Genomic DNA, 16,044 nt, shown 5'->3' with positions numbered 1-16,044 from the left:
ATAATTTTTAAAGATAACAAAAATTAAGTTCTAGTGGCTGTCACTTAGAAGCAATTTTATGTCCCGTTATCCACAGAGCAGTGCAGTCACTTCTGAAGTGTTTTCCTTATGCCTTTTAAATTATAAATAACACACAAATCTCAATATCTTGCTACTGTATCAGAAATTAAATCTAACTTTAATTTTGACAGCCTCTGGAAGCTACAGTAAAAGGTGTCATGTGGCCTTTCCTATTTACAGGCTTGCAAGGGCATGTTTGTACTGGCATGGAAGCATCTCTGTGCTCCAAACTTCTGTGGAACCTTATTATTTTTGATGTGATTTATAAGTACCTGAAAAGTGGACCCGAACTTAGTATTACTGCTAACCTCAGTCTTTTAATATTTTTTCTCTGTTGGCTGCCACCCCTTTCTTTAAAATAGTTGAACAATTAGGGGGGAGGGAGGACATTTCCTCTTTTTGTTTTTCCTCAGAGGTATGGCCAATGTTGGCCTTCCTAGTGCTGGAATATTACTCCCTCTTGTATTCTGCTTGATGCTTGTAACTGCTTTATGTTATAGACAGTTCTTTTGATGTATATATTCTTTTTGGAAACAGTATTTCATCACTGTCCACATCTTCTTAAGAAAGCACAGTATAGAGAGTTGAAGGCAAGGATTTTTACCCTAAACGAAAAGTAGCCCCTTAGAAGTGAAGTTGTTCTGTAGTCTCATTTTGGTTTTTGGTCACCCTGTCTTTTCTCTGTGGCAGCAGCAGTGTCCTCAACTGCATTAATTCCTGGACTCAAGATTTGCAGAGGAAGACAAGTATCTTTTTTAGCTATGGTTCAAAATTTGTGTTGGAGTCTAAATAAAGGATTTCCTCCCTTTCACATTGGAATCTCTGGTATGCTGGTTCCTGTTTGCTCAGGGTTCTGAATCAATATGGTAAAGAAAATGAGTGTATGAACGTAAAGGTTTAGAACTTCCTATTAAAAAAGTACATTTTGTGTGTGTGTGTTATAAGCATAAAGTGGATTCAAGCTAGACAAGCCCCCTCCCTATGTCAGCCCTATGCAACATTTGTCCTAAATTATGTCTCAAGAATTGTTCTGCAAGGAAAATGGACTGGTTTTTAACTGAGAATCTGGCCCACATTTTATTAACTAATGAGTTTTACTGACTCGATGTTCTGTAACTGCACTGCAAACAGGAAAAGGATAATAATTGAATAAAGATATATAATTTTTTTTTGTTTCTGTTATGCAAGGGATGTCTGATGCAGTTATGAAAGGGATAACTTGTAAGAAAGGCAGATGACTTCTTTGCCTTTTTAAGTAACCCAGAACAAAATACTGCTCTTTCACCTGTATTACTTTCAAGTAAACACTGAAGCACAGTTGAGAAGGAGCTTGAAGAGAACCACAAGTTATTTTTTCAGAGAAACTGAAAGACTTGGTACTCTCTCCCCCTGGCTTATTTGTTTAAACAAAAACAACAACAAAAAAGTGGTCCTAATGTTTGACAAAAATAATGAAGCTGATTTCTGTCTGTGGTAAGATAGTTTAAATCCAAGGTAGCTGACTTAGTAATGCTAACCGCAAAATTTCCTTAAAATGCTGTACTGAACCAAACTGAATAATGCAGTCATGGAACTGTATAAAATGGCGAAAGGCAGAACTGAAGTTTGTCATTTATATAAAATACTTTCTTGATTTACATATAGTTTTCAGTAAGGGATCACTCTTTAGTTGAGTGAAAGGGGGCAAAATGCCAAGGGGAGGGGAAAAAAAGAATCTTTTATGTTGTTGCTGTTGTGTGGGAGAACCAAGCTTAATGGTTTTCATTGCTTGTATGTGTTCACATACGAAGGGAAATTTTCATTTCTTGTGTAATGTCAGTGAGCTTTAGCTCAGAAATGTGTGTATGTGGGTTGTAACTTGCCACAAAGTTACTGCTACTTAAATAAAAGGGTATGGGGCAAAGGAGGCTATTAGCCTATTGGTTATGGCAATAAACTGGTGTGTGCAGGATCTGTCTTTTGGTCGTTAATGGTCCATAATTTTTTTCCAGTGTGATTTTTAGTTTCTTAGACTCATTTATGTAATAGTCCTCATAGATTAAGAAATACCATCTCAATGTATGGGTTGTCTGACTTCAGAATGGGAACACAATTTATATGAAAATTTGATAACAGTGTTCCTGTGGTCAAAGGAACTCTAACCCTTATGACAGAACAAAATAAAAGAAGGAAGCTTCATTTTAATGCTGTGTCTGGTGATACTGTGCCCAATCTTATTAAATATAATCCTATTCTTTGGATTTTCCTAATTACATTTTAAAGACCATTTGTTCAATTTTACAGTCCTCTAAGAACTGAAATCAACAATTGTCAACCTACTTTCATGTTAGTTCTGATTTGAAAAGCAGCATTAATAGGCTAACTTCCACACTGCTTAGAATGAGCAATATTTTTTTTTCTACTTTTCATTCCATTTACTCTGCTCAAAATATTGACTAAACTCAAAAAACAAGGAGGAGGCATGAACCTTCCATGCATATTACTTAACAGTCCATTTTTCTCAAACTGGGGGGCTTGGGGGGTGGAAGCTGATTTTCCGTAGAAATTAAATAACAAGTGTTTTGGACTTCAGTAAAACAACTTGAACTGTCATAATTCAGACATGGCTCTTGGTACAGTAAACCACAAAGTGGGGTGTCATAAATTCCTGTGTAGTTAATTTTTTAGGCCCACAGAAGTTGTGCAGATCCAACTTGATTATGCTGACTTTGTTAGGTGGGTTGGGTAAACAGGGATCTTGAGGGTCTGTAAAGCACATATCTTTTTTTCCTGCAGTACCTCTAGAGGCTGTAGTGTTTTAAGCTAGAAGTCTTATTTCATTGTAGTAAAAATATGCATGTATGCCCCATGCTTCAAAGCAGTGTGCAGCAGACTCTTACCCTATGCTTAACTGGGGATATGCTGGAGAAGAGAAAAAGCAGAACTTAATTTGCACTCACAGAGTGTTTTCTGAATTCCTTAACATAAGCCAGTATGATCTCTTCTAATGGGTAATCTTCCAGCATTAAGATGAAAAATAAAGCAGTAAATTTGAATCAGATGGACAGTATTGTAAACCATCTCCCTCTTCCATGTGAGTTTTGCCTATCTATGTAGGAAACAATTATACACCATTTCTGGTATGCATCTAGTGATATGAATAAACCAATCTCTATGGCTTGGAATAATATAAAATAAAAAATAATTTGGAAATATTTTCACTGAAAGCTTTTTATCAGTTCATCTGCTCATATTTTCCTAAACTGGAAAAAGCTGCAGCAGGTCAGGGGAGGTGAGTGCAAGTGTAAGTAAAGGGTTTAGGTGCCTTACTGTGAGGTCTTCTTTGAATTATAGGGGTTTTTGTAAGGTCACCATCACCATTTTATTTATTTTCTTTTTTAAACTCGGTGGCTGCAGCGTGGTAGCTGGTTACATGGGTTCCCAGTTATCCTGTTACAAGTGACTAAGCAAGTGTCTCAATATGGCTCTGCATCAGTTGTAATTATTCTGGTTTGCCTAAGTCTTGTGAGGCCCCTCCTTGAGATTTAGTATTACTGTGTTCTAGCACTGAGTAAAAGAGCAAAGAAAAAGGAACAAAGAGGCAAAGGTAAATAGAAATATACCTGCTTTTGTGAAACAGCCTTTCTATGAAAAAGACAATACAAATACTGAAGCTAATAGGCCATAAACAAGACTAGGGGAATCAAGAAATTAGTATGATGTAGAGAGTACCAAACCTATAAAATTTTTTTAAATATAACCTGCACATATACTACTGTTTTCTTTCATAACTGTATAGTAGCTACTTCTCCTGTCTTCAGTACTCAAGTGTCAGCTTCCATCTATTATATGACATTTATTTTTTCTTGGCTCTTCTTCTAACACACAGTCAAGTTATTCAAACAGATTTCTTGAAAATGTGCTTGCAGTCCCAGTTGTGATCACCTAGAGGATGGAGAGGGAAGGTGGAGAGGAGCGATTTGAGAACTGTGAGGCTAAGATAACTTTTCCTTCTTACAAACATTATGGAAATACAGCTTTTGGAAAAACAATGGTCAACGTATAACTAACACTGTTTGACCTCAATTTCTATGTAAAATTGTTCAGTTACTATGTCCAAAGTTAACCTAGGCCAACCTGCATTAAAAAATTCTAAGTCTGCACCTTGTGATTTCTTCTTGGCTAGGATATAGATAGCTTCCATAGTGAGAAGTACAGCTTAGCTGTTGACCAGTTTCTGGGTGGGAGAGGCCTTCATAATACATAGCCACACTCCTGCCAAAGAGCAGATGAAAAATGTCTGGTTTTGGTCATGGAGGGAGGAAGAGTCCTTGTGTGTTCCTTGAATAGCTCCATCTGTATAGGGTGCATAATCTGGGAAGCTTCCATTGAACGTGTCTATTTAATCACTATTCTGTTTCTTTCATAACAAAGAATTTTACAGCATCTACTGCTCATATGTGGTGAGGTACTCTTTCTAATGTAGATGGGCTTTGAAAATGTGACAGACACTGAGTAGTTTACAGTGATAAAATAGTTATGTAAAACTTAAATCATGAAGTTCTGTGAGCGCTTGAAGAAGACTATTTAAAAGTTGTGAAGTTATTCTAAGGACTTATATTGGATTTAATAATCCTGGTTTAATACTCTTAAATCTGAGTAAACCTGTAGAGACACTTAGACAACATACTGAAAATAACTCACAAACTAATGGTTTCTGAATTGCTCAGTAGTGATAATTGCCTTTTCCAATTTCTTTGACTTTATAAAGAGTTAGTAGGGTACCTCACCAAAACCCTTGCCTTAGACCTTTGGCCCATTAATGACTTCTCTTAAGGCTATCTTAAGACAGTGCAGCAGCCCTACTAGCTCCATTCCACTTTCCCCCTTCTGATGGAGGAGTTTAAATCAGTAGCTTCTAAGCCCAGGGCCACTTCCCTTCGGCTCTTAAATTCCATCTCATGGTAGCTGTGGCCAAGACCACTGTTAACTGTTTACACCATGATCCCTCTCCCTTAGTCATGAGTAGCAGGTCTAGCAGAGTGCCTTCCCTGTTCAGCTTGTCTGCCTCAATCAAGTTTGTCCTCTGTTCACTGTCAAAATCTCTAGGGTTGCTTCTGTGCTGCCATGTTGCATTTCCAGCAGATGTCAGGGGGACTGATATTTTTCATGTGAGTCAACACTTTGACTGTGTATTATTTTTTGTTGTTTTGTGAAGGCTTCATCTCTTGACTGGGCAGTCTGTAACAGATGTTCACCATGATGTTCCCTGGTTGAATCCTGACCCATGGATTTTTAATTGTCAAGTGGTGTGTTCCACACTAAAGTTCCATTTGTTCAAGCTCTTTGCAAAGTATAAGCATTGTCCTTGACTTTCTCACTTATAAGCCAGTATCCATTCACTGTAGTTCTCCTGTTGCCTGAACTGTCTCACCATACCACATACTTCCAGTAAGATTGTTGTGCACTCTGGTTTATAATCCCTTGTGCTTGCTTCCTGTGCTGAATGTATTCATGTACAGCTGCTTAAGATGTGTTTCTGCTTATGCCACCTTTTCAATGGAACTGTAAGGTCTTTGCCCTGTGCATTTACCCTCTCTGCCATTCTACTTTCTAGATGTTAGTCTCTACTTCTCTGGCAAACATAGTTTGAAGCCCTTCTTAAGAGGCAAGCCTGTTGGCAACAATGCATTATCAAATGAATCCTGTCTCTCTCAAGCACTCTGTTTCTTAGAGGATATTGATGTTGTAAGAGCTGGGGTCCTGCCTGCAGCCATGTGGTCAGATGTTGATCCATGGAAAGTGCTTGCTCCTGTCAAAGCCTTTCCTCTGGATCAACACGTGGTTCTGGTGTCATTCATCATTGTCCCTGGACTCCTGTAGTTAGCTTTGATCTGCTGCAGATCTCCTTTGGCAGTATCATATGAGGTGGCAGTGAGACAGACAAATTGCAATGGTCAAATGAACCGTAAGAGTTTCTCAGCAACATTCCAGATTTGGATTGTAGGCAAGCAGCAGAGCTTTAAAGACAGCCCAGCTGCCGAGCAGAAGTTTTCACCCCCCTGGGAGTCTGCAATTGCTGTCTCTTATCGCTTCTTTTTAGTGACATTAGCTCTGATCAGGCTTAGATGCCAAACCTGATGGAACTCTTTCCTGGGCTTCTTGCCTCTTCAGCACCTGAACAGCTACCGATAGAGAGAGCTCCCTTCCTGTGGCTTTAGGTCACAACTCCCAGCCTTCCTGGTCCTGGGAGTCCTCATCCTAGCCCTGATTGAGGAAAGCAGTAGGTTTGGTGAAGGACAGTTGTGGAGCATGGGGATAGTTAATGTAGAGGAAAGAACTGTTCACAACACTGTTCAGGAAAGCAAACTGTGGGTTTGCTTGGGTTAAGAGCTGTATCATAAATTTCTGCATATGAAGAGTGTTAGTGGGTTTCGTGTCATGGAGAAAGCCAATATTCTTTTTATGTGAAGACACAAGAAGTAAGGCAAGTAACAGAAGAAATTTATTAGAGGAAATGAGAGTCTGATATATTGAGGTATTACAAGTTAATAGAGCCAATGGTGTTTCTTTTCAGTTTGGTGCTAAAAGTGTCAGGGCTGAAGTAGCTGTAGTTTTGAAAGGTAGTTTGAAATCAAGTTCTAATTGGCCACAAAAAAGACAAAAAAATTGTTTAAAATTAAAGCAGAATATTTATTTAATCACAAGCGATATAAACAAAACATATTTCTGACCAGTATCTGTAGGCTTTTCAAGTTCTCAAGAGTTCCAGAACTACTACTACTACCATTTGCTTTTGCATACTATCTTATGATATAAAACAGAGGTTTATTGAAATGCCTGCATTTAGGTGGTTATATTTTATGAAACTGTGCTAGTGCATGTTCATCTGTAGCTGTACTAGAAACTAAGATATATCATAATTTTTTGGCTAAATCAAAATTTTATTAATGCTACTGAAAAGCAGAGCAGCGACTTTGTAGAAAACTGCACAAAGTGGAAGCAGTACACATCTTTTCTGGGAAAATTTTAGAATAAGTGCTGGAAAAAGATTCTGTTGTTAGGCGATACAAGTAAACTTTATTTTGAAAGAAAGGATCTAATATCCAAACCTGAGGGGAAAAAAATTATCACATCGGGTATGTCAAAATTGTGGCTCTATGGCAAAGCTCTGTGAGGACTTGTAAAAGAGGCATCACTTTGGATCAGTGGGATGGAACTAAGATTGGTGAACTAGCAGAGATGTGAGGCTGTGTGTCCTTTGCTCAGGAAAGAGCACACTGTGGGTTTTAATTGCTGTCCCTAATACAAGCTGTATGGAAGCCTGTTTGGAAATTGCATTCTTCCTTAGCAAACCTGTGTTTCATAGAGCTAGTTTTATTGTGCTCATGTTTTTGCATAGGCAGGAGCAGGCAGTAGGACAAGCAGATACGTGTAAGTACAAAAGTAAAGGCAGAAACAGGTGACACCCACCACACTTGGAGCAGGGGAAAAGGTAGGTGTCTGAGAAACAGGGAGGTTTTGGGTTCTGACTGGAGTGGTAAACAAGCTTCCTGTTTGATTTAAAAGCTAGTAAGAAATGGGAGTTAGTGTTTGTTCTTTTGGAATAAGTACAGCTGTCTCCAAGAGATACTTCGCTCATTCATGTCTTTACCCAGTGACAGTAACTTGCAAGAACCTAAGTATTAGTTAGCTGCCAAGCTAAAGTGGTTTGTAGTTTATGACATTAATGATCATAATAATACACATAGCGTGTTTTCTGTTTCCAGACTGTTGTGTTTGGGGAATTGCTGTCTTAACTTGAGACTTCTTCATGTCTACTTCTTCATCTCTCTTGGTTGTTTTTATTTCCATAACCCTTTGAATCCAGAAGAACGGGGAATTTGTGCAATGCTAATAGATGTGAATTTATTACACTGAATCTAAGAGTCAGTGGATAATGCTTTAAGGTAATTTTTATTGTATGTTTGGGCCTTGTAATTTTGCTTTTTGTAGGCTGTGTTTAAAAAGTGTATGTATATATATGTTTGTGAGACTTGATTTTGTCAATGTGTGATCTCGCACAGGACTATATTACAAAGAGAACAGGAAAATTGAAATAAATAACCTTTAGAGCATTAAAATGATAAAATAATACAAAACTGAAAGGTAAATTTAAGCAAATGTGACCTGTCAAGCTCAACAGCACCTATGTGTTAAGGTAGCTTCTCTTGTCTATGCTAGGATTTTAATATATTATTTAACGTGCTGCTTAAGGTGTGGTACGTATTTATCCTTCCTTCCTTAAACTAGTATACAAGCAATCTAAACCAAAAAGTAAATGTAATTTTTTTTGTGAGAGCTGTATGTTGTGTTGTCTTAGAGGGCTTTACAGCTAATGAGCAGATTTTACGATTTTAAATGTTCTTTGTTGATGGTAGTTGTTTCCTGAACATATTATGTGATGTAGCTATTTTACAGTACTTTCTAAGACTATTTTATAATTGCATCTTTAATGTAAATAGGTCGAGAATGAAGAATGAGAACCTTCAAATGCTGCTTTGATTTATCCTCTTAGTTGAAAATAAGCTTATTATTTGGAAGGAGAAAAGAGTGGGCACTTGGAAACTGTTCCTATATCGAACAAAACTTCTTTTGATGATGATGATGATGATGTAAATTCTTATCACATTTCATGTATCAGTTGTTGTGTATCTTCAGGGTATTTGGGTTTTTTATTTGTTTGTTGTTTTGGTTTGGTTTTGGTTTTTGTTGGTTTGGGTTTTTTTTAATCATTTGATTTGGTCTGTCTCTTCCCCCTAGTTGCAGTATGTGATTTTACCAAATACCAAAACAGACTAGCTGGTAAATCTGGAAAATAATTGGATTTGTCTAATCCTCAATTTTAAAAGGTTTTTGTACAGATACGGAAGACTAGAGTGAACTGTTACAGTAGCAGAAGCAAAATAAGCTTTCTTTTTTTACATCTGTAGAAATACTAGCCCTCTCAGATTAGGTAATTTCGAGTGATCATGAATGAGAAGTCTCTGATTTTTAAGGTTTCTTCCTCCCTCCCCTCCCCCATGATTCTAATTCTCAGTTCCAGATAGAGACTACTTCACTTCTGTAGAGCTATGAGGCTAATCCTCCCATCTTTAAGATTCTGTGGTAGTTATTTTAAGTCTAAGGAGGTTGTTGGGGCATGGCTTAATAGGCTGATTGTGTGCAGATGGCAATTGCCTTGTCTTATTTTTATCTTCTAATTCTGTTGAATAGTACTATAGTGGAAGGAGTAAATACTTGTGTGATAAATGTAACGATTTTTGGAGTTGCTCTCAGAAATTGAGATATTTGCTGCCAGTGTTCTTGGATTTGTGTTCTTTAAGAAACTTTTGATTTACGGTTTTAAATGTTTCTTTTGTTTTCAGGTTTTGAAAGTATTTTAGAAGGGCTTTATGGACCAAGGCTACGAAGAGACCTCAGTTTATTTGAAGGTAAATGAGTCAGCTCTAGCGCAATGGCCTTCATTTATGTTTTCTTTTAGTTAAAGGTAGTTTAATATATGTATTTAATTGTAAGAAGAAAATCTTCAACTGTTTTTCTTTCTAATGGTTATTTCCTCATGTTCTTCTTACTGCTGTGCATAGGCAAAGCACTAGGTGAAATGGTACCTGGGTTTTGTTCCTATCCAGGGAAATTTTGGATTAGCTAAGCTTTCCTGAGAAGCTCTCATGGGAAAGATCTACTTTCTACTTTTTGTATCTCCTACTTTGTTTCTTTGGACAGCTTTTAGAAAGGGAAGACAAGCTGCTCAGCTGCCTGTTGACATTAATTGGGAAACAGAAGGTAGTGAATACTAGCTTGGGTTTCTTGTAGCGAACAAGAAAGTGTAAGCTTTTTATAGATATATTTTTAATATCTATATAAAAATAAGCAATTTCTTTTAGTATATCTATATGTAAGTGTGTGTGTATATATATTTATATCTATATGTATATAGATATGTAAAAGTGTAGATATTTTTCCATTATCCTTGTAAGACCTAGGCTGGTTTTGCTGGAATAGCTGTCAGTAACACCTGAGCCCTTAGTTAAATATAAAATGATTTATCCATCTTTAACAAAAGCAAAGGAGGAAAATCCAGCACAAAATATCTTTGAAGTGTTGAAGGAAGTGTTCTGTCAAGTTCACTTTCATGACTTTAAATAATGTTTGGTTATCGAACCTTCAAAATGTTCCATTTAATTTCTTTAGAATTTATTATCTGATAGTGTAATTTGTAGATCACATAACCTATATAGAATCATAGAATACTGCTAGTACATGAGGCACAGTGGGCATATTCTGTTTATGTTTGCTTACATAGGTTTGGAATGACTACTTCAACTTGGTTGTGGTTTTGTCCTCTTCATTGTTCTTTGCAATGTTCTTTGGCCTCTATCATACACATAATACAATATTTTAAAGGAAAAGGGTGAGAGCATGGAATACTACTTTACTGATGTATTGAGAATATTTGTTGCCACTTAGGTTTATAAGCATGTTGCTAGTCAGATTTAAAATTATTTAAGAAATGTGTAAAATGGGTTAAAGCTTATTTCCATCTGCTGTGATAAACAAGCATGTTACTGCTTTGAAAAGGGAACAGGGCATTGTTATAACAGTGTACAGTATTTTTTTTTCAGTGGGTTGCTATGTATTGGGCTGATTAGTGACTAAAGCTTTAGTATAACTTGGCATCAAAGGATTTACATTTTTGAAAGAAAACTCAGGACTTTTTTTTTCCTTTTGTGTGAGGAGTCAGAAAGTACTGAGCTAATGGACAGAATACGAGTGTTATAGTTGAGGGAGCCTGATAGCACACAATTAGGTGTACATTGCTCCTCTAGAGTTCCGGTATGCATATATTTGAGCAGTCTTATGGGAAAAGTTTTAGCTTATTTACCTAATGCTGTTGAAGATTTCTTGTAAGTTATATGCTACTGCTTACAAGCTCAGGAGTGTTTTGTCCTGACTAGAAGAAAGTGTAGCAGGAGGGCTGGGAGACTTCCTTGGATGGATAAGGAGCTGCTGAGGAAACTTAGAGGGGAAAAAAATGGCTTATAAAAGGTGGAAGCAAGGACAGGTGGCCTGTCCTTGCCATACCTACAGGGATGTTGTTCAGGAAGCTAGGGACCAGGTTAGGAAAGCTAAGGCCCACTTACTATTAAATCTAGCAAGGGGTGTGAAAGATAACAAGAAGGGATTCCATAGGTACATTGTGAATAAAAGTCAGACTGGGGATGACATGGACTCTCTCCAGAAGCTATCAGGAGAACTGGCTACCCTGGATTTGGAGAAGGTTGAGGTTCTGAATTTCTTCTTTGCTGCAGTCTTCACTGGCAAATGCTCTGACCACACCACCCGCATCTTGGAAGGCAGATGCAGGGACTGTGAGAATGAAGACCTTAGGACCGCTGTAGGAGAGGATCTGGTTCAAGACAGTCTTAAGAACCTGAATGTGCGTAAGTCTGTGGGACTTGATGAAATCCATCTGCAGGTCCTGAAAGAGCTGGTGAATGAAGTTGCTAAGCCACTGGCCATCATATTTGAAAAATCATGGCAGTAAGGGGAAGTTCCCAATGACTGGAAAAAGGGAAATATAGCCCCCATTTTCAAGAAGGGGAAAATTGATGACCCAGGGAACTACAGAGCAGTCAGTCTCACCTCTGTGCTTGGCAAAATGTTGGAGCAGATTCTCCTGGAAGGCATGATAGGGCACATGAAAAACAACAAGGTGCTTGGTGACAGCCAGCATGGCTATACTAGGGGAAAATCCTGCCTGACTAATTTGGTGGCCTTCTATGATGGGGCTACGGAAATGATGAACGGGGTGGAGCAGTTGACGTCATCTACCTGGACTTGTGAAAAGTGTTTTACACTGTCCCACACAACATCCTTGTCTCTAAATTGGGGATACGTCAATGTGATAGATGGACCACTTGGTGGATAAAGAACTGGCTGGATGGGTGCATACAAAGAGGTGTGGTCAACGGCTCAATGTCCAGCTGGAGACCAGTAGCGAATGCTGTCCCTCAGGGACTGGTGTTGGGACTGGTATTGTTCAACATCTTTGTTGGTGACATGGACAATGGAATTGAGTGTGCCCTCAGCAAGTTTGCCGATGACACCAAGCTGTGTGGCTCGGTTGATAACACTGGAGGGAAGGAATGCCATTCAGAGGGACCTTGACACACTTGTGAGGTGGGCTGATGCCAGCCTGATGAAGTTTAACCATGCCAATTGTGAGGTCTTACACCTGGGTCAGAGCAATCCCAGGCACAGCTACAGGTTGGGCAGAGAAGAGATTCAGAGCAGCCCTGTGGAGAAGGACTTGGGGGTGTTGGTCCATGAGAAAATGAACATGAGCCAGCTTCAGTGTGCACTCACAGCCCAGAAAGCCGACTGTATCCTGGGCTGCATCAAAAGAAGCATGACCAGCAGGTCAAAGGAGGTGATCCTGCCCCTCTACTCTGCTCTCACAAGACCTCACTTGGAGTATTGTGTGCAGTTCTGGTGTCCTCAACATAAAAAGGCCATGGAACTGTTGGAACAAGTCCAGAGGAGGGCCATGAGGATGATCAGGGGACTTCTTGAAAATGGGGGTTATATTTCCCTTTTCCCAGTCATTGGGAACCTCACCTGACTGCCATGTTTTTTCAAATATGATGGACAGTGGCTTAGCAACTTCATTCGCCAGCTCCTTCAGGATCTGCAGATCCATTTCATCAGGTCCCATGGACTTTTGTTCAGTTTTATTATGTTTTTTGTTTTCCAAAGAAAATAACCTTGTAAATGTCAGATACAATCTTGCTGAGAAACCAGACTGAAATAGCCACTGTACAGCAGTTACCTGAAGGTTACAAAGTTTTGGTTTTGTTACACATAAATTCTTACAAGTGTACCTAGGTTTTACCTTGGGCTTGCCTAGTTGGTTCTTGTCAGCTCTGTTACTCAGCACCTTATTTCTTTTTCCATAGACTGCTTTGGTACTGCAGCTTCTGGTCATATTCTGAACAGGCTTGAGGCTTCTTGTGGCATTGAGCCCTTAAGGCTTTCTAATCCTTTGCTTATGCCCATTTTCAGCTAAGTAGATTCACATATAAATTGTTATTCTTGACATTTTACTTATAGGTACTTCACTGAACTGTTAGAAGGCTTTCCCTCTAATCATCTGGTTTCTGTGTGTTTTCTTTTGTGGGATATTCTGTTATGGACAGGGGAAAAAGTGTCTTGTGAAAGAAAAGCAGCTCTCATCATTCTTTTTCTGCCAGGAAAAAAACCTTTATACAGGATGAAAGGTTTATTTGAGGGTGTGTTTTGTTTTTTCATTAAGTTGTTCTGGAATATCTATTCATATAAGACATAATGGAATGAAAAATTGTATTATAAACATGAATCTATAATATTCAAGTTTTCATTACGAATGTTAAGAAACATGATAAATATCTCAGATATTCTTATATACCTATCAGGAAGCAGTAGTGCCATATAAAAAGAAAGGGAATCATTTGGTCAGAATTGTGACAAGTAGCTGGAAAATTTATTGGGACATTATTATAATGATGCAGAAGATGGTGAAAAGTAAGGGTTAAATTTTTTTAAGGTATCTCATTTGTATTTGCTAGGCAATTATTTCACATTTTAAGAGGTAAATTTAATCTGTTCAGTACTGATATCTGTATTAATTTGTTTAATTTGGCATGACTCCTTGAGGAACAGAAAATGGTTTGGGGAAATAAAGATTTGAATGGCTTAAGAAATTTTAAAAAAGTAGTAGTTTCTGTGAGAGTTCACCTTTTTATTCTTCCTGGAATTGTGGTTGTCTGAAGTTAAAAAACTGACACTGGTTTTAGTATGTTTCTTGCAGTGGTGACATGAGACTGTTGGATGTGTGGCATTTGGTATACCTGGTATATATCTGCTGTTTGATGGCAGTTTTGCTTAGCTCACCATCATACTTAAATGTGGAATGTTGTACATAGTTTATACTTCTCTAAAATTTAGTATTACTTAGGGCTGATGTTTCTCAAGGTTTGCTTTTTTGGCAATACACAAGGATTGCTCTCTAGTTACACTTTTAACAGTGGAAATTCAGGATTCCATGGCAGAAGAATTTCTCTTAAAATATAAAGCATGTCTTGGAGTTACGCAGATTTATTGAGGTTGCAAGTGAACCTGCAAAAACACGAACTTGTTTAGGAAAGAAATAGTGTGGGTTTTTTTCATCTGTAGGCATCTTAAAGGAGTAAGTCTAATAGGCCGAGACAGTTAGATTAATTCAGCAGCAATAACTCATTTTGTTACTGCCTGGTTAAGAAAAATCTCATGTCTGTTTCTGGCCATCAGCTGTCCAACCTGTCAAAATCGCTGGTTTGCATCCCTGGAAGCATATGAGATATTGTTAATACAAAATTCTGTTCTCAGTATTTTAGAGCTGAGTAAACTAGATTTAAATAATAATACAGTTATTTGGGTTATGTTCACACTCAAGAAGTTCATTTTTGCAGACTCATTTCTGATGGTCTCTGTATGATAATGCATTTAAGAGAGAGTAAAGGCTCAGCAGTTGTTGGGGTGGGGGAGAAAACCCTGCAGACAGTGAGGTCAGAGAAGAGGGTAGGGAGGTGCTGGGGGCATCAGAGCAGGGAGACCCCTACAGCCCATGGAGAGGACTATGGTGAAGCAGGTAGAACCTGCAGCTTGAGGACTGTATCAGAACAGATAGCCACACTGCAACTCATGAAAGACTCTACACTGAAGCAGGTGGACACGCAGCAAAGGAGGCTACAGCCCGTGGAGAGCCCATGCCAAAGCGTGCTCCTGTCAGAAATTGCAGCCTGTAGAGAGAAGACCGTGCCCATTTTCTGTCAGGAACTGTGGGCCTTTGGAGTGATCCCTTCCTGAAGGACTGTGCCCTGTGGAAAAGACACACTAGAGCAGTTCATGAAGAGCTGTAGCTGTGGGAAAGACCCACACTGGTGCAGGTCATGAAGGCCTGTGGGAAGGACCCCACGCCCAATACAGGGTAAAAATGTGAGGAGGAGAAGTAGACAGGAACTGTTATATACTGAGGACAGCTTCTGTTTCTTTTCCTCCTTGCACTGGTTGGGGTGGGGAAGAAGGTAGAAGAATCAGGAATGAAGGAGTGAAATTGAAGCCTGGGAAGAGTGGTAACATTTTAGTTTTGGTCTTTCTTATAATGCATATCTATTTTTATTGGCAATAAATGCAATTAATTTTCCCCAAGTTGAGTTTGGCTTGCCTGTGGCAGTAACTGGTAAGTGGTCTCCCTGTCTTTATCTGGATCCCCATGTTTTCAATCTTATTTTCTCCCCCTGCCCTGTTCAGAGAGAGACTGTGTGGGGATTGGTAGCCAGCAAAGGTCGACCTAGCACAGTGTGTTACTGAAAGCAGATAATCCCAAGAACCTCCCTGGTAGAACTGTGATTGTAATTTACTGGTAGAGACAAAAGTAAGAAACATATTTGGTAATTAAGGTCGGGGAGGTGTTAAGTTGTAAGTGTATGAGCTGGAAATGGGTAGGATGGACAGGACCTTGGTGGTGTAGTTAATCAGGGTGATTCACCTGCCAAAATGCTGCAGCTGTGGTAAACTCATGCACAACTTAGGATACTGTGGGAAGAGTATTGTCTACAGTTTAAGGAAGTCTGGTGTAAATGTAAAAGAAAGGCATCATCTTGACATCTTGGTCACCTGTATTTAGGAAATGGGTGTTCAAGTGAGAATGGTGCAGAAAAGGCGGTTGCGGATGGAGGGCAGAGGGTCGAATCTCATGAGAGAAAACTGGGTGCACTACATTAGCCTAGCAAAATGAGGTGTAAATGGCATGTAATGTTATTCTCTACAAATACATCAAGGTGCTAAATATGTAAACAGTTATTGTTTATAAGAACAATGTTGTCACAAAAGCAAACTGGAATAACTTGCCAGGAGTAAATTTAAACAAGAAATTAGAAGGTTAAT

General features: G+C 38.7%; 1 protein-coding gene across 4 annotated transcripts in view; it reads left to right on the top strand.

Moving 5' to 3' along the window:
- LCORL (ligand dependent nuclear receptor corepressor like) overlaps nt 1-16,044 on the top strand; it is an 82,962-nt gene that overhangs the window by 18,291 nt on the left and 48,627 nt on the right. For all 4 annotated transcript variants that reach the window (XM_034064604.1, XM_034064605.1, XM_034064603.1 and 1 more), the window contains exon 2: nt 9,447-9,512. In XM_034064604.1, the coding sequence (XP_033920495.1) occupies nt 9,447-9,512 (66 nt within the window). The remainder of the gene's footprint in view (nt 1-9,446; nt 9,513-16,044) is intronic.

The sequence above is a fragment of the Melopsittacus undulatus genome, chromosome 7 (assembly GCF_012275295.1).
Source record: "Melopsittacus undulatus isolate bMelUnd1 chromosome 7, bMelUnd1.mat.Z, whole genome shotgun sequence".
Taxonomy (NCBI): domain Eukaryota; kingdom Metazoa; phylum Chordata; class Aves; order Psittaciformes; family Psittaculidae; genus Melopsittacus; species Melopsittacus undulatus.
This window is presented reverse-complemented; position numbering and strand designations above follow the sequence as displayed.